The following is a 26,359-nucleotide window of genomic DNA, read 5'->3' as shown; positions in this document are numbered from 1 at the left end:
CACCATTTCATAGATCAAACATTTAATTGATAATTAAAAAAAAATCGTAAATTGCAGCCGTACATTATATATGTACACCTTCGATTGTTGCTCATCAGTAGTTTCCCCTTATCAATATTAATCCTGTGCTTGTGGGCTCATCATTGATTCAGATGATGCCAACTGTCAGTTCAGGTTCACTGAGAAGCATTTCAGCTCAGTTTAATGTCGGGTTATATACGTGTCTTCATCCTTCAAAATATGAATGCTTCAGAGCTGAGAGAGAGAGAGAGAGAGAGAGAGAGAGAGAGAGAGAGAGAGAGAGAGACTGCCGTCGACTTGGTTACAGTTGAGCTGTTGCCATGGGGAGAGGAGGCAAGGAGGAGTGTGTTACAGTACAGACATGTGGAGGAAAAAGGAAGGCCGAGTCAGCTCCAGAGAAAGAGAGAGAGAGAGAGAGAGAGAGAGAGAACAGAATCAATAGGGTCACAATATACTGTGTCAGATCAGAACCTCATGTCTCTGTGTGGCACATTTTCTGCAGCTGAAGACTTTAATCAGCCGTGTGGACGGAGGATCGTCTACTAATGTTAAGATAAATAAAGCTTAATTAACAAAGTGGTCATTTTATCAGTTAACTGAAAACCTAAAACTAAACAACAACAAGAGCATGTTTAAAGACTGATGCTCTGAAGCAAATCTATGTGCGTTTACACTTGCATTCACTTTTACAGATTTGCTCTTTTCAACTTTTGAAATGCGGGCAAAGAGTGAAAAACATCTCGATCTATAGTCTTTGTTTTCTTTGCAGTGAACTTCCATAGTTATGCAGTGTTTTCATAACAATCTAAAAAATGCATTACCGTGCAACAATAATGCAACAAAGTGCTCATCTATGGAGTCTGCTTTTAGTCTGATTTTCATTTCACAGAGAGATGAATGAAAACAAATGGCTACCTTTGCACATCCTGAATAGAAAGAAGATATTCAGAATATTGCACCTCTGTGTTCCTTAAAGGACAGGAGGTCACATCTCTGTCCTTTTTCCAATCACATCCCACTTTCTTTCTCTCATATTCCTGCGAGATGTGCGACACATAAAAGAGACAGTTTATTACTCGTCCTCTCTCCTATCGCTGTAATGAAAAGAAAGGCAAAGGGTGAGCAGAGCTTGAACCCTGAGAAGAGGCCAATTAGCTCGAGTCCCACCGCTAACGTGACCTCCCGCCCTGGCTGTACAGTCACGTTTCTGTTTGTGTGTGTGTGTGTGTGTGTGTGTGTGTGTGTGTGTGTGTGTGTGTGTGTGTGTGTGCGTGTGTGTGTGTGTGTGTGTGTGTGTGTGTGAGAGCTTGAGGAAAGATGTTGACGCCTTTTACATGAATCTTTAAAGTTCCTGCTCAACAGTCAACGTGTTGATTAGAGATGTTCTAATACTACTATATTTGGATACCTGAACTTTACGTGATACCGAGAACCGATCTGATAAAAGTAAGTTGAGGGGAAAAAAAGTTTATAATTTATTTTCAGGACAGCACTTCCATCTTTGATTTTAGAGGTGTGTGTGTGTGTATGTGTGTGTGTGTGTGTGTGGTCGGTCTTTATCATTTTTTTGTAAAGCTGGAAATTTCTGCGTTTGCCACAAGGATGCTGTAACAGAACTACTGAGAGAACGAAAAACACCTAAACAACAATTTAGGAAAAGATTCTAGAAAAAAATCCCAAAACAGCAAAATGAATCTGGTTCAACGAAAAACAAGTTACTGTAAAAACATGAGGAAAATAACGTCACATGACGATTTTCAGACATGATGAGAACCGACTGCAGCAGAGGCAACATGTATGTGCCCCATAGTTTTTTTTTTTTTTTTTTAAATGGACTGCCACGGGGAATTCTGGGAAATGTAGGAAATCACTAATCAGCGATGTAGAAGAGGATAAGGGCTATTTGAGAAGAAAAAAATATGGTGTGCATTTAACTAAATGTAATCTAGTGACGTAGCTGTGTGTTTGTGTAAACTTCACATGCACAGGTTTCACCGTCTGCAGCTCCATATGCTTTGTTTAGCGAGAATGTGTGTGTGTGTGTGTGTGTGTGTGTGTGTGTGTGTGTGTGTAGAAGTTTAATGCATGAGTGAAAAAATGACGTACACAAGCCAGAAATATTCTAAAAATGCCTTAAGTTGGTGGGGGAGGGGGGTCACATGACTCCAGGACACCATGTTGACCTCGTTTCTCCGTGGGAGGAGGACGAGAGAGAGAGAGAGAGAGAGAGCGAGAGAGAGATCTGGTTGTTTAGGTTATACTGGTCTTCGCTTGCTTTATTCTCACGACATACGTATTTATTTTGTGTCACTCAGAGCAGGAACTCCTCTCTGACCGTTTTGGTGACTTCTACCGTACGTTATGGAATATGAGTGAATGCTGTATTTCCTTCACACAGAGCTCTCGGGCTCCATGCTGCCTAAATAAGGCATATATATATATACACACACACATATATATATATATATATATATATATATATATATATATATATATATATATATATATAAAGGTAATTAAATACTGTAAATTGCAAAATGCACATAAATGCAAACACAAAGTTAGCTCTTATAGCATCCAGAGATCCATTTTGTTCATCACCAAGTGTTCATGATGAAACTAAGTAACAAAACAACTATTTCTGTTTGTTTTTGTTTCATTGTCATGCTGTCATCATAGCTCTATGGATGGTGATGTCTGTCTGTCTGTCTGTCTGTCTGTCTGTCTGTCTGTCTGTCTGTCTGTCTGTCTGTCTGTCTGTCTGTCTGTCTGTCTGTCTGTCTGTCTGTCTGGTGCAAAGTCCCCACTGACAGAAATACTGTCGCCCTTTGTCTTAAAGGACAACATGAGACCGGGCATACTGGTTACACTGGAGACCAGTTTACGTGGGTCATGCTATGACCATGAAGGCTGCAGGTGCATTTTTTGTCACTTTAAGGCTGCAGGTATCAGATCATCTCTGCCCGGACACAAAATCACAAAAGAGATTTTTCACATTTCTACCTTGAAATAGGTACATTTCTGAATACCTGAGGTTCTATTGAAACACATTGCTCCATATTTCAAGAATTGATAAATTCTGAATACATGGTTACTGACATAACTTAGATATGAAAAGAAATGTAGATATTTGAGAGATGTTTGCAACTCAAATTATTCAAATTAATTGTTTAAGCAACTAAAGATCAAAGACCAAAGACATTTTTGTCACAATTTTCTGGTATTGTCTTTTTTATACATTAGGGACAAAGGTAACATGTTTTATAATTCCTATGAATATAATCCATTTAATCTGATTTCCAGATTTTTTTTTAGAGCGTACCTTTGTTAACACTTTATTTTGAAAACCTGATGTAGTCACACTTGTATCCTTCTACTTACTTCACCAAGTCCATCTCTTATATTTTATATAAGAGGAAACAACCTTTTGTTTTTCTCCATAAAACAAAAATAGTTTTCTTGAGACAAAGACATAATTAACTAATAATAATCTTATGTAACCACACATGCAGAATAAACAACACTATTGGCAGAAATAACAAAATAAAAGATCTAATCATTGATTTGTTTCTTTGATTTCGTCCATTTTTACAGTTTTAGTCATCAATCTTTAATTTAACTGTATATCTCTTTGTAATTCTGTATTGATAACTTAAAGATAAGCAAAGATTTTTCAATGTAGATTTCTTGTTCTCGATTAGTTTAAAGTTTCATTTTGTTTGTTTGTGTGTTTTGAGCATTGTTTACCTTGGAATAGGGTGATATCGTTGACTAGTCCCGGCCCAAACAAGCCTTCCAAGATGCTTTCAAAGCCTGTGAAAAGAGAAGAGATGTGATGTTAATGCAGGCTGACATGTTTACCATCAAAACAACAAGTGACAGCGGCTTTAATGCAACGTAAAACAAAACCTGAAAGAAAAGGAAAAACGCTGTCAGAGCGCGATATTAAAAAGGATTTTTGAGACATTATTTCATCTTTTGAAAGGTTAGGAACATAAATGACAAAGTGTGTTTCCCGTAGGGTATATTTTGCTGATGCACAGCCTCCACTGCTCTCCCATAGCAAGAACAAAAAGGAAAAGACCAACAAAAAACTAAAAACACAACCGAAAACAGCAGCTCTAAGCAGTCTGCAATCTGAAATTGTGTTGCATTTAATGGACATAAATATATATGTTTGTTTTTTATTGGAAACTGACAATAATACAAAGAAAGACACAACAGACACATGTGGATAATGATGTGAGAGTACACACACACACACACACACACACACACACACACACACACACACACACACACACACACACACACACAGACAAAGCTTTGCAAAGGCTTTTTGGGCACACAAACAGAAACACAACGAAATATCGACGAGGAGGAGGAGGAGCAAACTTTATTACACACACACACACACACACACACACACACACACACACACACACACACACACACACACACACACACACACACACACACATATAAGCGCCTATACAGACAGGGTGTGGAAGCATTTATTAGTCACTATGCATACACACACACACACACACACACACACCACACACACACCCACACCCTTGTCTTTCTTCTCGGCTCTTAAAGAAAAATTAGCGCTTTACCTCCGATACACCAAGCTAATGTCACTCACTTCTTTTATTAACTCTAAATACCTTTTTGTCCCGCTGTTGCTTGGCAACCGCATACAGAGAAACATAAATACATATTGCAATTTTCAACCTGACCCCTCCTCCCACCTCCCCCAACCCCCCATCTCATCCCCCATTAAATGGAAACAGAGAAACAGAGACAAAGACATGCATATGTGTGTGAGTCTGTGTGTGAGTCTGTGTGTGTGTGTGGTGTGTGTGTGTGTGTGTGTGTGTGTGTGTGTGTGTTTGTGTGTACATGTGTGTGTTTGTGTGTGGGTTTTTAACATGGAGTAGAAAGGTTACCGGAGCACATATACACACATTTACATAGTTCAAGTGGAGCCACTTGTCAGGCCACGTGCTTAACACCGGGACCTGAACTAGCTCGATTAGCCCGTCGAAATCTACGTCTCCGTTATGAAATCATTACGGCCGACCTCGAGACCCAGCGCGCCGACGTTACGACCAACCGGTGGGAAGGTTCAACGGTTCGAGGACTGTGGATGTGTTTCGAAATGTTTAAATGTTTAACCCGACGACCGGCGATGGACACTATCTGGTCGGTCATGAATCCTGTACTGGGATGGAGGGATGGTTTTAAATGTAAAAGAAACAGTAACAAAGAGGATAAAATGCTGAATGTCTGCTTTAAATTTGAGTTTTTTGTATGAATCACAGCCCATTTTAACACAATACTGCATTATTAGAAGACAGGAAGTAATTAGACAAGTTACAAAGAACTTAGATTACTATTCTGTATTTGGTATCAAATGTTAAAGGGTTAAAACCAAGACTCTTGGTATCTTGATACTGAAACCAGCTTCACTTCCTTCTTGTTTTGGGCTGTTTTCTTCCTTCTTTAGTCTTTAACATTGAAACACATGACCAGTTGGATTTAGGGTCATGTGACTGACCGGGCCAATCAAAAACATTCCACTATGTGACCATTAAATGGACCTTTACGTCCATTCGCCCTCATGCAAGATAATATAATCTATGTATAAACATATTTGTTCTTAAGTGGTGTGTAAGCGTGATTTAGGAAACTTTTTCTCATATTTTGAAGTGGTCCAGACATGTTGTGTGAAATTAGTCTGCTGTTATCAAACTCGGCTACATCTCCATCATGACAATATGGACGAATAAAAGGAGGCAGCTTGTTGCTTCACCTGCCAAGTAAATCTGGAAATGCGCCTGTGCCGTCTGCAAATTAATCAATATTACTATAAATACAGAATGCAATAAAACAATACCACAGCGTCTCTGCCAATTTCCCAACAGTACCAATTTCTACAGATCATATAAAGTTTTCATTGGAGCTATTTTCCAACAAACAGATGACCCTTTTAAGGACCCGTCAAGCTGTCAGAGCTCCGTTACCATGGAGCCCACACTGTCACTAACTGCACTCTCTGAATAAATATGATCTAATGTTTTAAAAAAAGATAGAAGCTAAAGTGTAAAAGTGAACAAACACATCACCTGGAGATCGAGAAAGAAGAACATGAAATAAAGGAACAACTCTCTCTACAATCATTTAAATACATGGAGTATACCTTCTGGGCGATGCTAAGCTATGATTGGCCAGTCTGCGTTCCAGGGGGCGGGACTTAGCGAAGGAGTCGATTGTTTCAGTAAATTTGATTTCAGATCTTTGACAATCTGCTCATTTGAAATCAGTGAGCGCACTCCTGATTAAGGGTGGCATGGTGTGTGTGTGTGTGTGTGTGTGTGTGTGTGTGTGTGTGTGTGTGTGTGTGTGTGTGAAATACCCCTCATTACCAGTCCTTTAGTCTTCTATGTTTGTGTTGGCTCCACGCCAGAAATTAATTAAGTTGTGTGTTCCTTTACTTCCTGCCAGAACCGTCATGTTGTGATGGTATAATAGACACACCAACACACACACACACACACACACACACACACACACACACACACACACACACACACACACACACACACACACACACACACACACACACAAACTTGCAAACTGCTGCTTAAGGTTTTAGAATTATCCACAAATAACTGCCGTGTTTACAAAACTGCAGTATCACTGGATTAGAAATGCGTCCTATTGCCCAAACCTCCTCTGAACGAGCCAACCAACGTTCTCCCTTTTCACCTCCTCTCTCGTCGCTTTCTTAAATTAGTGCTCCATCCCCCTCCCCCTCCCCCTCCCCCTCCCGCCATTCACACACACACACGCTGAATGTCCCCTTAAACCTGCACATGCAAAATTCATGCGGCCTACAAAGGCAGCTTTTGATAACCAAAAAACGGAATCTTCAAAGAATTTTCAAAAGCTGATTTTTTTCCCCCCTCCTTTTCCAGATGCCAATAAGCACAGAAATACAGCTCTCCTTTCAAGTAGGTGGGGGGGGAGGGGCTACAGCGTGAGAAATCATGGCTGAAAGTCAAAGTTACCCAGGCCCCCGTGCTATTTGGGCCACGAGATGGAGAGTGTTTTCATATTTAAAGTGACAGCCACAAATGCATCCCCAGCGTAGAGTACAGGATGACTCCCCCTCACTATCCCCCCCCCCGAGGCAGAGGCTGCGATTGGACGAATGTGATTGGACCAAAACCAGATTAGAGGATGTGATTGGCTCGATGAGATAACGCCGACAAAGTCTTTCCGAGCCACGGGCACAAAAAAAAAAAGGTCCAGAAATGTAGGCCAGTTAGTGAACACACTGTGGGCCCAAAAGCGCTCACACATGACATCACAACACACACACACATACATACAAATGCACACACACGTTACGACATCTGGGATGTTATGCAAAAATGCATGTGAATGTATATATATATATATATATATATATATATATATAAATATATACAGTGTTCTCCCCAACCTCCATTGTGTCACTTCGTTTCACTTCACAGAGTCCAGCAGCGCAGCCGAGAGCAGCGTGACACAAACTTAAGAGACTCACACACACACACACACACACACAAATACAAATACATGCATGGAGGGAATCACAAGACATGGAGCTAATCCACATTTGAACCAGAGAGGGCAAAAAACACAGCGCAGACTTCAAATATGTGATGTGAACGTATGAAACGCAACAATAAAAACCTTGTTGAGGGAAGAGCTGCTGCAGAGAAATATGAGTTAAATAATAGAGCGGAGGGTTGGTTACATAAAGACACAATTCAGTATTTAAACACGTGACTCCTCATATCTGCATCAATTAAAGCTTAAATTATTCATTATATCGGGGTTTCCAGATATGGTTATAAACAGTAGCTGCTTTCATTTTTACACTCAAAGATCCTCTTAAATCAAGTTCATTTAATTTGCATATACAAGAATCACAAATCTGGAAAACACAAACATATTCTCTGAAGTGGATTAGACTATTATTAGTATTTATGCTGATCACACATAAACACACAGACATTTAATAGAGCTTTTGATCAGAGATATTTTCAGAGCAGCTTTGTTGTTGCTTGAACCAGGTAGTTAATGATCAAAATGCTCTCTTACATTCATTCATACGTTTAACAATATAATTGGGAAAACACGTCAATGAAAAGACAAAATTGTTTTCTAATATTGAAAGACAAAAGAAGAGATTATGGAGAGTTATGGAGGTTTAACTTGTAGACTAAAGCAAACAAACACAGGATCTTTAAAGACAAATCAATCCATACTGATACTTGAGTTTTCTATTTCAATATTTTGGCAATTCTTTTTCAAACATATAAACAAAACTATCACTTTTGACAAGGATTGCTTAAATTTGTCTTTTTAAGGAGTAAAAATATGTGAGCAGTCACTTTGTCAATTGATCCTGGTCTCATTCCGTTGTGTTGAAAAAAAATCCAGGTACTCCGTCATCTAGACCCCGACTCCACCCCCCCATCTGTAAGAAATCTATAACAGACCACGTCTCTCACCTCCTCCCCCGTCACCTGATGTTTTTTGGTAAAGAAGGACAACGCAGGATGTGTGAGCTAAATGCTACAGGCCGCGTAAAGACATAAAAAACAACAGTTATAAATGTAACTCCTGTTCTGTGAGAGAGACATGGAGACCACACAGTGTAACTATGGAGACAGAAGCGGAGCCATTAGCCTTTTTTTGTATTTTAATATTGAGAATGTTTCATAAATGAACAACAAACGCTGGATTTATCTACTTCAGAGTGGACGTGATGACGAGAGCAGGAGGAACCACATCTTAACGCCGTACAAACACAAACAAACTGAGCTGCTCAAATATTCATTCAGGGTATTCTCATCCAATGAAAACACACACACAAAAAACCGCATCCCTCCAATTCCCTAAGAACCTTTGAAAAAGGAACTCCACACCGAAAGGAAGCGCCGCGATCCATCCAAACCAGGGAGGCGGAGACGGAACAGCGGAGGAACACGGAACCGACGTTCTGCTTTCCTGTGACCGCTGGACCTCGGCTATATATAGTGCTGCATGAGCATTAATAATGCAGCATGACTAAAGCTCTTAGAACAGGCCACCCTCGCCTGGCCCTGATCAAATCAATACCTAATTAAGCCCAACAGGGGTCTGGGCTTAAGAGAAGAGAGGAAGTGAGACCACATGTATGAGAGATCGTAAAGATCAACAAGCAGTTTATGTCCAGTCAGCAAAAACTTCAGCAATCAAATTTTTTGGGTCCTGTTTGTGTGAAGGATTAGTAATTTAGTTACTTTGCATTTGTAACCCTGGTTCTATGTTGGCGGTAGGGTTCGACTCTGTCGCTAAGCAACCACGACAGCAGGATAGAAAGTGAAAGTAAAAAGGACTTAAGATGCCAAAGCAGTGGTGTGTGGGTAGTATAATATGGCTTTGAAGCATTTACATTGATTTGAGCGACACGTTTTTATATATTTTTTTAAATGTGCATTCAAAAAACGGCTGCTGTACAGTGTGCAAAATACTAGGAGCCCCCAAGACCCTTTGATTGACACTTCAGACCTCCTAAAAGCCTTAATAGCTAAAATTTGGGGGTCCCTAAAATCATAAGACAATAATTAGTCATATGCAAATGTCACTAAAATGTGTTTTTAAAAGCGTACTAATGCCCTGCAGTTTTCATTATCCAAACTGCAAATTAATTAATTCACAAATATGAATAATTTGAGTGCCAGAGAGACGATTGCACATCCTCAGAAATCACCGCAAGATGGAATACATGAAAAGTTTGGAGGACAAGATAATAGACCAATTTACCCACATCTGTATGATGACAAATATGCTTGACAAAATATCCGTCTCCGATACGGTCTGATTCTCTGGTGTGACCTTCGGTGGAAACATTCCATAAACACAAGTATGTGAACAATTCTGTTCCCAAAGCACTTTATGTTCAACACGAATGCTTTGGTTAAAAAGCAAGTTTATATATACACAGATTTAGAAATGTGTTGCATAGCATCACCTTTGCTCCCCTACCTACGCTTTTCTATACTATAAACATAATATAACAGTAAGAAGCATTAAATGTTCATTCTCCTAACCCTACGAATTAAAGTTAAAAGGGATAAAAATGGCAACAATCTTCTTGAGTAGTTAGCATCAGCAGCAATCATACGAACAAAAGAGGATGTTAGGATGATGATTAACTCGTTATATGATATAGATTGTGAACAATAAAGAGAAGTAGAAAGAATATTTTTTTTATCCAAGACGAATCAGGCCTTAAACGTTAACAGAACTCTTTGATCTTAATGATCTTTGCACAACAATTAGCTGCAGCCATGCTTCAAAAAAAAGAAACTAAGTAAGAATAACATAATTTCGTGTAAATCTTTGCACTTTAACCCCGACTTTGACCTCCACGGAGCATAAACATATAATCCACTCTGGTGACAGGGACATCACATGACACGCCAGCAACCACAAACACTCAAACAGAAATTTGCCGGCACTGTTTATGTTCCTTTGCATGGTCTTCATTATTAGGACGGACATTTTGACGACCCACCCTCCACAAAAGGAGCATGAAGAACATTTCTATCTTTAGCCGTGCACCAACATGCACATGATACAAATATGAAGATTTGAACATTTAGAATTTCACAGATTTCTGTTGCTTTTTACGCTTTGATTATCTGTATAGACATTAAAATGCTGCTCTGTATGAACAACAAAAACAAATGCTAACACAAGCTAGTTCGCTACAAAGCCAGCAGAACAGCCTGATCTCAGAGAAATACGTGAAAAAACCTTAAAAACCAAGAACAATAAGACAAATGTAGCATAAAGCATCTTTATTGTGGCTGTGGTTACTTGCAGTCCAACATAAGCTAGGCCAACATTAGCGTTAGTCCAGAGCTGGACGAAAAAGTTCTGCAGGAATGAGTCCTAAAACCCCCAAAATGAGTCATTATTTTTGCTCAAACATGGATATGTTTTCTTTTTTCATTCATTTACTTCCTCAAAAATGACACCGGACTGAATCCTGCACATCCTTTGACCTCGGTATCTAAAGTGAATCCGTTTCTGAGAGCTCTTCATTTCTTTGAATTCTCTCTCTATTTCTTGTGACGTTCCTGGCAATGTTCTCAAGTCTCCAAGGACCGGCTGTCTGGTTTGACTGACTGCATGATGTTTGACTGACTGCTGGAAATAAATAAAAATTCTGTTTGACCTTGGTGCCTCAGTGGAGATTTCAAGGCTGCAGAGGACAAAAAAAAAACCAGAGGAAGGAAGAAAAGCTTTTATATGCGTGTTGTCAACACATGATCACATGTTCTTTTGTTTCAGTTTATTGCCCATGTTAGTGTGCTCAAACTTTAGTTTATTTAAGTGCAGCCTTTTGGGAGAAGATTTGTAAAAGGGCATCCTTGTGAGGACTTAAATATGTTAAAGTTTTTGTTGTGGGAACTGAAGGATTTCTTAACATTGCATTTATGTGCATGGCTCTTTTCTAACAAACAACTAAACTCACACAAATTAAATAAATGTAGCATAAGTATCCTACGACTGCCTATCACTTCCCTGTGTGTGTTTTGATGCAGACACAGAACGGAATGTAGATTAAAAATGTCCATTCTGTCAATTAAAAACCAAACTAAAAATAAAAGTAATCAAACTTATAACTTGCCTCTCTTTAAATCGAATTAGTCTCTTGTGCCTGAAGAAATTAAAGCAACACTAGCAGTAATGAATTTCAATCAATCTTAATTTACTTAATTTAAGACAATAAACCTGTGTTAAAAAGGAAAATAGTGTTGTAAGCAATACTCTATTTTTAAGATTATGGCTAACCAACTCCCAATTCTTGTGAAGTGAGAAGTAATTAAGTTATTATGCATGTATGCATGTATATATATATATATATGTATGAGTGTGTGTGGGTGTGTGTCCTGGGGAATTAAGGGGGAAAATGAATAAAGCAAATACGTGCACGATTGGCCAAAGGCGTGGTGAAAAACGCAGAGATTCAATGAAACTACAGGAAACGCACATGAAGCTGAAACACACTAAACACAGTGTGTCCATTCAATCTGACGGCTTCTCGGCAAACCAAATCCCTAATCTCATCTCATCTCTATCTCTCTCTCTGAAGTATCCGGTGATGAGCTCAAAGGAGGCTGATGTGCGCTGGCAGCTATTTCAGTGACTAACACACACACACACACACACACACACACACACACACACACACACACACACACACACACACACACACACACACACACACACACACACACACACACACACACACACACACACACACGCTGGTTAACGAGGCAGAGATACTGTAAAAGAAAGCAAAATTGGGCGGCGTCTCACAAGAAGGCGAACCAACCCGAGACTATAGACACCATCACACGCAGCCCAACACATCACGACAGTGGATTTGGTGTTTTTACATCATGTTGCCATAGCGTTGAGCCAACTTTCAACATTTGAACATGGTTATGACTTCAAGAAGGGAAGGATGAGAAAAAAAAAAGAGGTCGAGCTCTCTGATTGGCTGATGAATCACCTCCCCAACATCAAACAGCAGCTCATTGGATGACTGCATATGTGCAACTGTACACTCTCCTTTCCTACACACACAAAAAAAGAGTAAATGTACAACTGATTTAAAAATCCGGGTCCATGTTTCCCCCATAATGCACTGGGGTTAGACTGCTCTAAATATAGGTTTCTTTTTATTTCTCCCCGTTCGCTTTTTGCTCATCTCTGCAGCCGAGCAGATGTCACAGCGGGAGGAAAGAGAAATAAGAATTAGTGCAATTACTCATCTAATTATCTAATTATTTCATTATGTGGTGGAGAGCAGGAAGGAGGATGAGGATGGTCTCTCTCTCTCTCTCTCTCTTTATCTCGTGTTTCCTTTCGCCCTCTGTGCTCCGCTACATGTGAGGACAACTGGAAATATTACAAAGTATTACCTTTCTGCACAGAGCCTCTGAATACATACCGGTCTTCAGATTTTATAGCTACTCACTTCTTCTTCTTGAATTTGTCCAACCCCCTTCTCATTTCCCCTCCCCCCCGTTTTCGCATGTTCTCACCCCGTTAGACGTAGAGGAAAAAAAAGTGAGAAAAGAAGGAAGTGCAGGGGTTTGAAAGTGCTAACGAGAAACAAATTGAAAACAATTAAAAGGAGAGATGGGTGGGGGGTTGTGTGTGTTTGTGCAAATTAATGTCGGGGTTGGTGGTGATTAGTGGGGGATTAATGAATGGGAGTGGTAAGTGGTGTATTCTTTTTATTTTCTGCCAATTAACTTGCCTGCTATAGAAGTAAACAACATGGATTTGATGGAGCAAAAGACCCCGAGAACAGACTGAGGAATGAAGAGAGGGCCGACTCTGAACGAGGATGCCTTCACACCCTGTAGTTTATTTGAGCTCTGGAATGTTTTGATTGTTTTTCGTCGAGGTGAGAACTCTGTATTTGAGATAAATACGAACATGAGTCTGTCATCCTTCAAGTAAATTGAGGTGAATTCTGCTCAAACTGAGGAAATACTTTAAAACTTGGAATACCTAATCCATCAGGGTTTTTAATTATAACTATGTCTGAGAAAATTCACAGGACAATATGATGGATCTCCAGTTACTCTGGTCAATAAACTAGATTTACCATCACACAGTTGTTTGCCTCCTCCAACCGGTCAAGTTGCAGTTTGCGTCATCGTCTGTCCAAAATGTCATCACTTCATCATTTTGATCATATTAAACATTTGTGTAACATTGTAATAATTATAATCATATGAATTCTTGAGTTATAAGAGGTCAGATCGACCTGTTGACCAACGAAATCTAATAATTAAATTCTTGAGTCGAAGTGGACATTTGTGCCAAATTTGAATTTCCCTGTGATGTTGTGTTCAAGAGGATGGGACGGATGAGGGGTCACAGTGAGCTTGACCTTTAACCTTTCACTACCAAATTTCCATCGGTTCATCCTTGAGTCTAGGTGGAAGTTTGTGCCAAATTTGAGGACATTTTCTCCAGGGTGTCCAGAGATATGGCGTTAAAAATGCCACCACATTTGTTCTGATTGATCTAAAGTCTGGAAAGCTGCTACAGACGTACTTTGCATCTAAAAGCACAACACTGAAATGTTTGTGATCACATGAGAAATTACTATTTTATCAATAGTCAAAGTCTGGATTTTTTACAAATGAGGAAGAACGCTATAAACAGGATATCATGTTTGAAGGAATCCAGACAGACGGACAAAGCACAGAGGCAAAAAAATTCCAAGATCGCGTTATATTTCTATAAAAAGCATGTTAGTGTCTGTAAAACCAAGCATGATAATTTGAATCATAATCTGATTAGGATCTGCACAAATTAAGTTATTAAGTGTTCTTAACTGGCATGGAGCACAGCTAAACCCATCATGCTTATTTAAAAGATAAAAGGGGAATGGAAATCGGATTTATTTCGACTCCCCGCTGCTGCCAAAAATCTCTAAACTTGGCAGGATACCAGGGCACTGAACATCTGTCCAGCAAAGGGAACTACAACTCAGTCATGTGACTTTTCTGTTTACAAGAGTTGCACATGCTCAGTTTTCGCGTAGAGAAACCCAACTGGTGGTGTGTTTGCATCTCTAGCAAAGCTGCAAGGCAAAGCAGAGGAGAAGGAGGTTAACCGACTTCACGGTTTGTGTTGGGTTGGATGTTTTACAGCTAGAACAACGTGATGGTTGGTGATAAATGTGCACAAATGAATCAACTGAAAATGGTGCAAAAAAACAAAAAATGATTGGATATTCTATGGATGAAAACAGCTTCTGGATCAGAAGCATCAAAAAAATATATGCATTATTAAAAAGTTACACTTCTAGATGACACTTCATCAATTCATCCAGCTGCAACTAATGATCATTTGTTGATTAGATTTTTGATGAATACATTTTTATTTTACCCTGTAAAATGTCTAAAAAATGCACCAAAAATGTGCCAATCATATTTTCTCAGAGCCTAAAGAGACATGTTGGAGTTACTTGTTCAGTGTGAGCAGTCCAAGTCCCAAACATGTTCCATTTACAATGATAGAAAACTAAAATATTACCAATTTTGAAAGTGGAAACTAATAGTTTGGAGTTTCGCTGATAAAGGATCCATCAAACATTCTTGTAGGTTCATTATCTCTTGATTGACTGATCGATTAATCGAATCTAGAAAGTAGCATTTTCCGATTGAGACAATGTGTTAAATACCGAAAATATTCTGGTTTTAGGAGCATTCTTTGCAACAGGAATATGCAAATCATCTCTTTGTGTTGTTCAGTAGTTATACACAAAGCAACTAACAGCAGTTTGCAGAGTTTCATGCACAAACAAAAGCCAACATTTCTGGTCGGAAGCAAAAAAAGACATTTTGCTATGCCGATCTTTTCAAGAAGGTGGTTGAAGGAATGAAAGAGGCCGGCTAAGTTAACATATAGTAGGTATACATGGCTAAATGTAAACAGGAATATTGGTGGGACATTCATTTTCATTAGCCATGTGAACAGCTTGGTAGAATAGTGTTCTTTTTGCAATTTCTGCATAATATTTGATGCATGTAAACGTAGTGAATGTCTTCGGTCTACTGTTGACACTGCTAAAGATTTTTAATAATAATGGAAACGTACTCTCTCATTCTGTTTTCATAAAAGAAAGTAAGCTAGTTCTTGCAATAATCGCAAACCTTTGATCCGACATCTTGAAAAATGTGCATCCCTTCTTTCTTCACCGTGAAAAAGACAAATCTGTCATTTCTATGGCGAAACCATGTTCCCCTCCACATGTGTGTGTCTTTCATTGCGCTACAAGGCCAGAAAGAAAAAAAGATAGAAAAAAGAATGTCAACAATAAGACAAGCGGTGAAATAAATGAATGGATGAATTGCAGACATTTTTGTAATGCCAAGAGAGCGAGGTAACATTTTTTTTCTTGCACATCGACCTCTATTAATATTCTTTTCAGTTAGAGGGACAAATTATTCACAGCGGGAATGAAAGGAATCTAAAATATTATCTTGCATTGGCGGAGAAGGAAGAATGTAAAAGAAGGAGAAAAGGTTTTAAACTGTTACTGAGACAGAGACCTTCCCTTTTATAGACCATCTCGCTTCAATGCACCACGGGCCTCCAACAAGCACTCAAGACTTTATCGTTTCTAAAGGGCAGCAATTTGCAATTCACTGGAAACAGAAACCTTTCAGATTCAAGAGAGCGACACAAGGCCGATTTTTTTTTTTTCTCTTTTCCTTGTCGCCGGTCCTAATGGTCGCCAACAAAACCTCCAGTTGACCCCCAACGCGACGTCCTTGACACAGCTGCAGGTTTGAGCTGGAATCCACCGGCTCATTCACCATCAACCTTTTCAAAGAAGGGAGTTCTTTACAGGTTTGCATAACGTCGTCTTGGGGAGATAATTGTTTCTGAGTGGCAGCACAACAGAAAAAAAGGAACAGATGGGCTTTTGAGTTATGTCAAGGCTTTTTCCTGGAGTCTCAGACAAAAGGGTCAGTTCACCCAAATTGTAACAAAACATCTAGCAAATAGTTTTGATTGGACCAGATTTTGAGAGATCTGTCTTTTTGGCCCCCAGTACAATGCAGATGAATGGGAATTCAAACACAATATCTCTTCATAGTAACTGATCTGGAACCAGAGTCAGGCCACATTCAAAGTACATAGTGTCCCGCTGTATCGATTGCTGCCCTGTTGCCCTCTGAAAACTGACATCTATTGCACTTCTGTTCACCCTCCTCTGTTGAGGTTTCTTCCTCTTTTTTCCCCCATTAAGGTTTTTTTTTTTTAAGGGGAGCTTTTCCCCAAATGGACCTGAAAATTGTCTTTTTGTTCTTTTCTATGTTAACGCACAATGCAGAATACAGTAGCGGTGCTTAAAGAATAATCAGACGAGCAAAGAAGAAGAAACGTTTTGAAAAGCGTTTCCAATGAAGGTGAGCCTGTCTGCTTCCTTTTAAAAAGGAGGCACTCCGGATGCTTTAACACATTAAGTCCACTCTAGTTTAAATTGTATAATGTCTTTAGGATCTGGAAGGAGCTTATTAAAGTTCTGGGTTTTAAAGAATGGACAGATACTTGACTCTAAAGTCAGGATATCTCAGGCTCTTCCGCTTCGATTTGGGCAATTCTTTTGTTTTATCAGTGAATTTAAAGCCTCTGACTTTATGAAAATACAACAAAAATTGCTGGAATGCCTGAGGATCAAAATGGGCTGTCAGCAGGAACTATTTCTAGAAAGTAAGATACTGAACACTGATTGTAAAACACTGCAAACAACTAGGGGCTGTCCTTTTTAGTCAATAAGTTGACTTATCAGCTGTTTTGGTCTTAGTAGACTAAGATTTCTTCAGGCCATCAGTTGTTTTTTATGCTTTTTCTTGCTGAATAAAATAAATGCATGAACACATCTCTGGTAAACATACAATTTAATGTGATGCTTTTGTTGGAGTTGACGAATTTGCATGAGTTGTAAGTCGTCTAAGAGTTTCTTTGGTAGAGGACAACTAATGCAGTTTAGCTGTTGAATATCTGGAATGTACTGTTTTAGTGCTGTGAACCCAACCAACAACTAAAAGCTCGTTCTGTCGCGTGGCAAAGTTTTCAGCTTTGTAAGCGACTGTGTGAACGCTGTGTGTTTGACACGCCAGTCAACAATCACAGGCCGAATCTCCTCGTTAGCATCAAAGAGCTGTGAAGACGGGAGCTTTGTCCGGTTCATTATCTCCCAACACGGAGCCTCTGAGCCCAATCTTCCTCCGGTAATTACTCTCAAGTTATTTTGCAAAGGGAGGTGGGGATTTAAGGAAGTAAAGCACAAATGGCTTCACTGCGTTGCAAAAAAAAGGAAAAAAAGATAATAATCCACAGCACAAATGAGAATGGAAAGCAAACGAGGCTGACATCTAATCTTGTTAGTCGAGGGGAAGTTGACGGTGTGTGCTTTTGCCTTCACCTCTTCACCATCATTTCGTGGCCAATCGGCGGCAGTTTTCTGATAAGGGTGGGGTTTTTTCAGCACCAACCTGAGTCAAGTTTGGAATTCATTGATATAAAGAAGAACTACACTTTGCTACAGGTTTAAGAAATTACTCCGGATCTGCAAGGAATGATCTGCTGCCGGAGCTTTTCCTGGCTAACAATAAGGCTACAATGGTAGCTAAGAGACAGGGGTGGGATGCTTTTATTTTGAAGCAGCTGCAGAAAGTGTCGAGTTTACATTAAAAAGTCAATATTGTGATAATTTTGTTGAACACTTCAGTTCAGAACAAGAAATCTCAACAACTACTGGGCAGATCTTTATGAAATCTGCTATGGATATTCATGTTCCCCAGAGGATGATCACGATTCAACAGCCATGTTCATGTATAATAATGCGCATTTTGAAGTTTCGCATTAGAAAAAGATCAATGGAAACGGGAATAAAATGACAAAATGATTGGTTTGGCAGTAGATTGACTGAAATTGTCACTATAATCTGATGACACATAAAAGCCATTTGACTAATGCTTGATTAACAAAAAGATGAAAAAGTCGAGAGAAATCATTTCGACTAAAAGTTGACTAAAATGTAATAAGTTTTTGTCGACTAAGACTGGAATTAAAATCATTTCCAGTTGTCGTTGACGTAAACTAGATAAAAAATGTGAAGGATAAAAATGTTTAAAGAGTATTTTTATTTGCCAAAATTATAACTGAAAAGCAGAAGGAAACTACGCTTTGTGTATCCAAGTTAATTCGCTCCAAACCAGTTGATGTAAACGTCCTTTAATTTTCATTTCTTTTCTTTAAAAAACATTTAAAAATAAAAATCTTAAAACTCTCTTGACAGTTAAATGGAAACACATCTAATTATACATTTCCTTTTTTCCAAACACCACCCTACATATACAGAGTTTTAATGTTTTGACTCTCCACACGCAACAGATTCATTTTTACCCCAGAGATTCAAATCAGAAATGTTCTGGTCACAAGTCTGCTTTTCTAAAAAAATTTGGCTTGAAATCATAATTTTGCATGTTTGACGTCTTTCACATGTATGAGATGAACTCAACGGCACACTGAACAAACACTGACAAAACTCATTAAATGTGTACCAGAAGCTCATCATATCTCAATAATCGATAACTGATCTGTAACTAAACTAGAAAAAAATGCATTTTCACTGAATAAAACGGTCCAGGATGTTTTCTGAAGAAAAAAATAAATGGGTTGTTTAGTTCTGACTGATTTCACACTTTTCTTTTTTTCATCAAAAGTTCCTCCTGGCAGAGGAAACCGTTCAGTTGACAGTAAACAAAAACCGTCTGTGGTGACAACAGCTCAGAACATGCTTCCACTTGTCGAGTGTGAACAGAAAAAAGAGGAGACAAAATATATAAAGAAATACTGTTCAGTGTGTTGTCGCCAACAGGCACCAATCTTTGTGTTATTTAATCAGATTTTTATCTTTTTAATGTTCACATAAATAGAAGATAATCTCCAGATTGTTTGGAGATTAAAAAAAAGAGCTCTACTGTTGCTTTTATGCTTCAGTATAACGAATTTATCCATGACACACTGACATACTGCAACCATTATCTTCCATTCATTTTAGAACAGTATAAAAACCAAAAGAAAATAATCTTCTGACAAAAAACAACATTTAAGAGCTTAAATCATTAGTTGCACTTTATAATAATCATAATTAATAAAAAGTAAATCGATTAATTAGTTAATTCAACTTCAGTTTGATTACCGTTAATGTTGAAAAACAATAAAGTGATAATTTATTAAGTTTACTAATTACAGTAAATGCAATAATCTATGTTATTGTAATAGTTCATTTTTGCACACATTGTTAGATTTGATATATTATATTTAGTATTTGTTTATGATTACCAGATGATTTGTAAACTTTTAGGAAATCACCTGTTTACATTATAGACCAGATATTTGTAAATGGCTAATTTATTTAGATTATCTGTATTAATCATGTGTGATGATTACAGTACTTTGTTAAATGGTAAACAAATACTTTGTAAAATCATCTATAAATAAAATTTAGATGAATGATCAAGAACTTTTCAGTGTTAATAATTGGTTTCTGGTCCATCTATCTATGTAATGTTAATGGATGCTTAACAAACGATTTCTTAAAGGTTAATAAATTGTTTGAGAATCAATAACTAATACTTAATATACTGTTTAAAATGTTATATTGTGTGTAAGAATAAGCTGATATCAGAATGTTTTTGTCTTCATCAGCTATGATACAATAGATAAACTAATTATTTCCTGGGATGCCCCGTCTTAGTCAATTAGTCGACTAATTGGTTGAGAAGTCTCTTTGTGCTTTTTCATGCTGAATAAAAGAAACTCATGAACGCATCTCTACTAAACACAAGATATAAAGTGCTGCTTTTGTGAGATTTTGTGGAGAAACTTTACCGACTTTCTTTGGTCGAGGACAGCCCCTTTCATGCTACACAAATCAAATGATAAAACAGAAATTATAGCATTACTAATAATTACTAAACATGATTAATTATCATTTAATTGTTTGTCAACACTATCAGTTACATGTTTATTAATGATGATTATAAAGAGTTCACTCAGAAGGATTCTGTGGAGTTGAGCTGCAACTGTAACGCAGATATCTAATATGATTCAGTGACTCACTGCACACAAACCTGACACACACACACACACACACACACACACACACACACACACACACACACACATACACTTTAGAGTACATTACATTAATTTACATTAAATTCTTCAAGTTACCCTAAAACATAATGATTAACATTACGGGGACCTGCATTTTGTCTCCAAAAAGGAGGACGAGTCCCCACAATGTGAATGTGTAAACTAATGGTCCCCACAACACAAATAATACAAGACACACACACACACACACACACACACACACACACACACACACACACACACACACACACACACACACACACACACACACACACACACACACACACGTGCAGCATCAAACACACGGTTTGTTTTGTTTTGAATCAGCAGCAGAAGCATCAGGCAGCATTACTGCACTAAACAATCTCATCTGCCCCCCACTTGACCTAAATTTCACTTGAATTAAAATTCACTCTGACCGGAGGGACACACACACACACACACACACACACACACACACACACACACACACACACACACACACACACACACACACACACACACACACACACACACACACATACATACACACATACACACACAGTGACGTCATGCTTGGCGAACAGCTGAGCTACTGGACAGCAGAAACGCTCTGAAGGTGCAACACCTCCCCCCCTCTCCATCCTCCTGTCCAAACACAGCAGCAGAGGGGTGGGCTGGTGTGTGTGTGTGTGTGTATGTGTGTGTTATTTTTTTTAAGCTTTTAATGCCAGTGATTAAAGCCAGAGGCGAGGTTCGAGGTTCTCCGCTAAGCGCAGAATAAATGTGTTTTTTTTAACGGCAGAGCGGAGCCGAGCGGACAGATGTGAGGCATCCCTCGTCCGGAACAGATGTGATGATGTTTAATCTGCTGGATGCATCTTATTCCAGATGTGCTTCAAACATTTTGAAGAATCTTTATGTGGCATTTCTGCTCTATTATACTTTTTACGGTGAAGCCAGATGGAAAAAAACTGAGGATGAAATGTTCGTTTGTTGACATTTAACACAAAACTCCTGATATGAAAAGTCTTGGAGACTCTTTTGGCATCAATTTTGTATTCAGAAATACACAAAACCTGCTGATAATATGTCTAAATGTATAGCGCTTCCTTCACAGGACTACACACAACACCATACGCATGTTTGATCATTTAATGATGAATGGTTAAGCTCGTTATTAAGGTTTTTATAATTCACTTCAGAGTCTCTGAGAGAACAAAGAGCTCACGCTGCCTGCAGCTGTTCAGGTGATTCTCCTCATCAGATGTCTTCCCTCGTTTCTCCTTAGGTACATATGAATTCATGAATGCATTAATGTGTGGGCTGTGGTTAATCCACAAGAACTGCCTCAGAGGGGAAAAGCGTCGCTGAAGAATTGAGAGTTATGTTATGTCAGTTTTTACTCCACAAAAGCTACAGCTGCTTCACAGTTAAAGCCTCTCAGAGAAGAGAGGAACATTTCCAATATAAACGTTACGTCACCTCCACCACTGTCCGCTTCAACACTATGTAGCGCAACAATGTAGCGCAACAATGTAGCGCAACAATGTAGCACAACTACATAGCACAACAACGTAGCGTAACACATAGCGTGACAACTTAGCGTAACGACGTAGCGTAACAATGTAGCGTAGCGACAAAGGGTTACAATGTAGCTCAACAACGTAGCTCAACAACGTAGCTCAACAATTTAGCATTACAAAATAGCACAACCAACGTAACATAGCAACACAGCTTGCGTAAATAAATAACAACCGCTCTTAGAAGACTTTCTCGCGCATAAACCCAACATTGACATTTCATTTCACACGGGACACAAACAGCTTTCTCCTGGGTGATAGTTCTGTGTTTGTTTGACCAATAAGACTGCAACTGCGGCTCAGTGGTAGAGCGGGGTCGACCTTCAATCAGAGGATCGGCGGTTCAATTCCCCAACTCAAACTCCCACTTGAGGGACAGCTCAGTTATTACAGAGGAACTCAGCGGGTTAAATATCTAATAAACTACTCCAACACATCATTATACCGTACATGCTATATCTTTTTAACCTGAGAAATCCCAATTTTCATTAGTGGAAAACCCAGATTTATGTGGACAGAAGACAAAGATGCATTTTTGAACTACAAAGTCGGCGCTGCGGTTTGTTTTGGTGACACAGCAGGGTCTCCACATCCCTCACAGTCAAACCCAGCACTGAGTCTTGAAGTGGGAAACCCCCCCCCATCTGAGCCTCATTGTTCGGTACGAGCACCACTTCGCCTCCAAGACAAGAGACCACAGCCCTACACCTCCTATTGTACTGTGTTGTTGTGTAGCGTGTGGCCGCCATTAGCCCGCTGACGCCCTCATGTATTTCCTCCCTCTGCTTTATCAATTAGTTTTTTTATCACTTATAAAGCTCTAGCTGCTGACATTCTTTATTCATTGATTTTCCTTTCCTTTCACATTGTTTTGTGTGTTTTTCTTCTGACTTTTTGGGTTTAAACGGTTGATAGCTGATTTAGCCGGCCCCTTTCTCTCCTCTCGACTCGTCCCACGTGGGTAAATTCCTTATGAGATTTAAATGTTGGATGAGACAAAAGAGAGCGAAAGGGCTCCACATACATACATACATAAACTCTCACACAGAGGGCTTATGTGGTCATTGTAGGGCTATATTTACAGAGTATGTGTGAGGGTTAAAGAGTGAATAACATACCGAGCGAGGATGGATTGAAGGCGACCTTCATCGGGCGACAAAAAAAATCTCTTTTTTTTATACCTTTTCCTCTCCCATCATCCATTTATCCATCCATTTTATTCTCGCTTTCATTAATTTTCTTTAATAACTGTGGTGTATGGTTTCTTTTTTATTTGTTTGCTCATTCTTTAATACCATTTTGTATTCTTTTATTCCCTCATTGAATGATTTCACTCTTAGAATCTCTCTCTCTCTCTCTGTCTGATATGATATGTGATTCACCCGTCCTTCATTGTTACAGCTGCATTATCACCAGGTGAGACTTCTTGCCTCTAAAATTATACCTGTTAAGTGTCTCACACACACACACACACACACACACACACACACACACACACACACACACACACACACACACACACACACACACACACACACGATGAACAGAAATGTGAAGCTTGTTGAAGGAACTTTTTGAATAATTTTGCTGTTTTAGTTCCAGATACAAAAAACATCTGACTCTGTGTGGTTTAGTGGTGTTGCACTGCTGCAGTTTTTTCTGTGATTAAAAAAATCATCATTTTCAGTGACATAAACATTACACTACATTCTGTATCTGCTGCAGTTGAATTAGCACTGAACAGCTGCAAATGAATGTCACTCAGAGGAGACTAAAACACAGACACATACCATAACTCATGTTGTGACATAATCTGGTTTCAGCCGTTGTCGGCGTGCATGATATCGCTGTGACAAACCGAAGAGTTAAGACACAGTTACGTTATATATAAATATATATCAGCTTCTGGAGAAGCAAGAGGGCATCTTCTTTCTTTCTCTAATAAGACACAAAACAAAGGATCTGATGGAGCAGCGATTCCTCCAGGAGAGAGAAGCCGCCCCGCTGTGAAGCTCCACCCGTGTCCTCCCCCCGCTCTACGTAAACACATGGTGCAGGCTTTCACTGAGGCCTCAATATGATTGACTAACTCTATATTTATGCATACGTGTGTGTGTGTGTGTGTGTGTGTGTGTGTGTGTGTGTGTGTGTGTGTGTGTGTGTGTGTGTGTGTTATGCAGGAGACATTTCTCCATTGAAGAACGGGGATGAGAGCGAAACTCACAGGAGCCATTATGGATTTAAATCCCCCCCCCACCCAAAAAACATACTGCCCAACATACATTGAGGCAGATTAATCTTCGTTAAGCCAGTGTTACATTAACGCTGCTCCTAAAACACACACTAATGACCGCATGTGCTGACATTTGTGGCAAAATTGCAGCTGCCATTGACTCCCACTAAAAGAGAAAAATACTAATAATGGAAAAGAAGAAGAAGGTTTAAGTCTCGGGACAAGAAGGCAACATCAAATCTGTGTAAATATAAAAACAGACAACATAAACAGGCCTCTTATACACTACACAAAAGAGCTTAGAGAATATCAAGGACTGTCACTTTACATGCATCTTGCAGCTGAATTTTTTTTCCTTTTTGTTGTTTTGTGTTGCAGAAATGTGCCTAACCGATCACAGCACGCACTGGGAATAGAACAAAACAAAAATTGTATGTTGTTTGATTTTTCCGAGTGAAATTCAATGATAATTTGATGTTTTCAAATGTAGTTTGAAGTGTATTTTTGCACATAATGGGCATACAATGACTTAAATTCTTCTAAAAAAAGAAACGTAGCTGAGCAGGGGAAAGTTGACTTTTAAAGATTCAAAAATTCCATCACTTCTAAAGTAGCTACTGTAAACCGAACATGCTCCAGTCTATGGAAGCCTTTATCATTTATCAACTAACTAGGAACTTTCAATCTTAATATAAAACTTAATTTCACCCCAGATGTCACTGAGGCTGGTTGGCGTTCAGCATCATGTGGGCGTTGAAGGTTCATTAACCTTATAAAACCCGAACGCACACTTACTGCATGTACACAAGAAAGTAGAAAAAGAAGGGAATTAAAACTTGGAAATAAAGCCACGAACTCTGTCAAAGTCTGACTGACGGAAAGCTGGAAACCACAACACTTGAAATTCATTTTTATCTGAGCAGTTTATCAAAAAGCATCTTACAGCAGAAGAGCAGCCAACAGGGAGGAGAGGAAAGGAAGAGCGGAGCCAGAATGAAAGGACAAATATATTATGGGAAACAGAGGCAGGAATTAAAAGGTTACCAATAGCAAAAAAATGTATTCTCCCTTGACCTCTAATAGTATCTAGTCACCAAGATAGTTCAGGTTGTTTGTACTCAGGATTAACAAAGAGAGATTTACCCCAAAACAATGGAGGTAAATGGAATTTAGTTTGTGGTCCTTTAAAGCAATCGGAAATTCAACGGCATCATCTCTTATATATATATAAGAGATGATGTATATATAATAATATATATATATATATATATATATAATTATCTGCATGACTATACTCCAACTGGGAGTAAGTGAAAAATATGGAGTTTTATTTGTAATTTTTGTTGAATCAGCCCTTTAAAAATGGAGAAAATAATTTAAAGTTAACATTTAAAAATTACAAAATACGTTTAATTTACGCAACAAAATCAAAAGCAGTGGCTTCAATGTGAGCTTTATAGTAGAGAACGGACAGTTTTTCACGTAAAGACTCGTCTGCATATACACATGCACACACACAAAGACACACACATATAAAGACACAGGGACGATTTAACATCTTTTAGCCTGAACAGCATCAGACAGATGTGAGGATTGGTCGAAATCTCGGTGAGTTAACGAGGTCAGGAGGCCCAGGGCCGACGGGACAAAAACATATTTTTGGACTTCCGTTTGTCTATGTGTGTGTGTGTGTGTGTGTGTGTGTGTGTGTGTGTTAAATGTA

General features: G+C 38.8%; 1 protein-coding gene across 1 annotated transcript in view; it reads right to left on the bottom strand.

Moving 5' to 3' along the window:
- Nucleotides 1–26,359, bottom strand: part of LOC129095315 (ligand-dependent nuclear receptor corepressor-like protein) — a 62,640-nt gene that overhangs the window by 15,546 nt on the left and 20,735 nt on the right. The window contains exon 2 of the mRNA XM_054603715.1: nt 3,769–3,834. Within this exon, the coding sequence (XP_054459690.1) occupies nt 3,769–3,834 (66 nt within the window). The remainder of the gene's footprint in view (nt 1–3,768; nt 3,835–26,359) is intronic.

The sequence above is a fragment of the Anoplopoma fimbria genome, chromosome 9 (assembly GCF_027596085.1).
Source record: "Anoplopoma fimbria isolate UVic2021 breed Golden Eagle Sablefish chromosome 9, Afim_UVic_2022, whole genome shotgun sequence".
NCBI lineage: Eukaryota > Metazoa > Chordata > Actinopteri > Perciformes > Anoplopomatidae > Anoplopoma > Anoplopoma fimbria.
The sequence above is the reverse complement of the archived record's forward strand: the minus strand, read 5'-3'. Positions and strand labels throughout refer to the sequence as shown.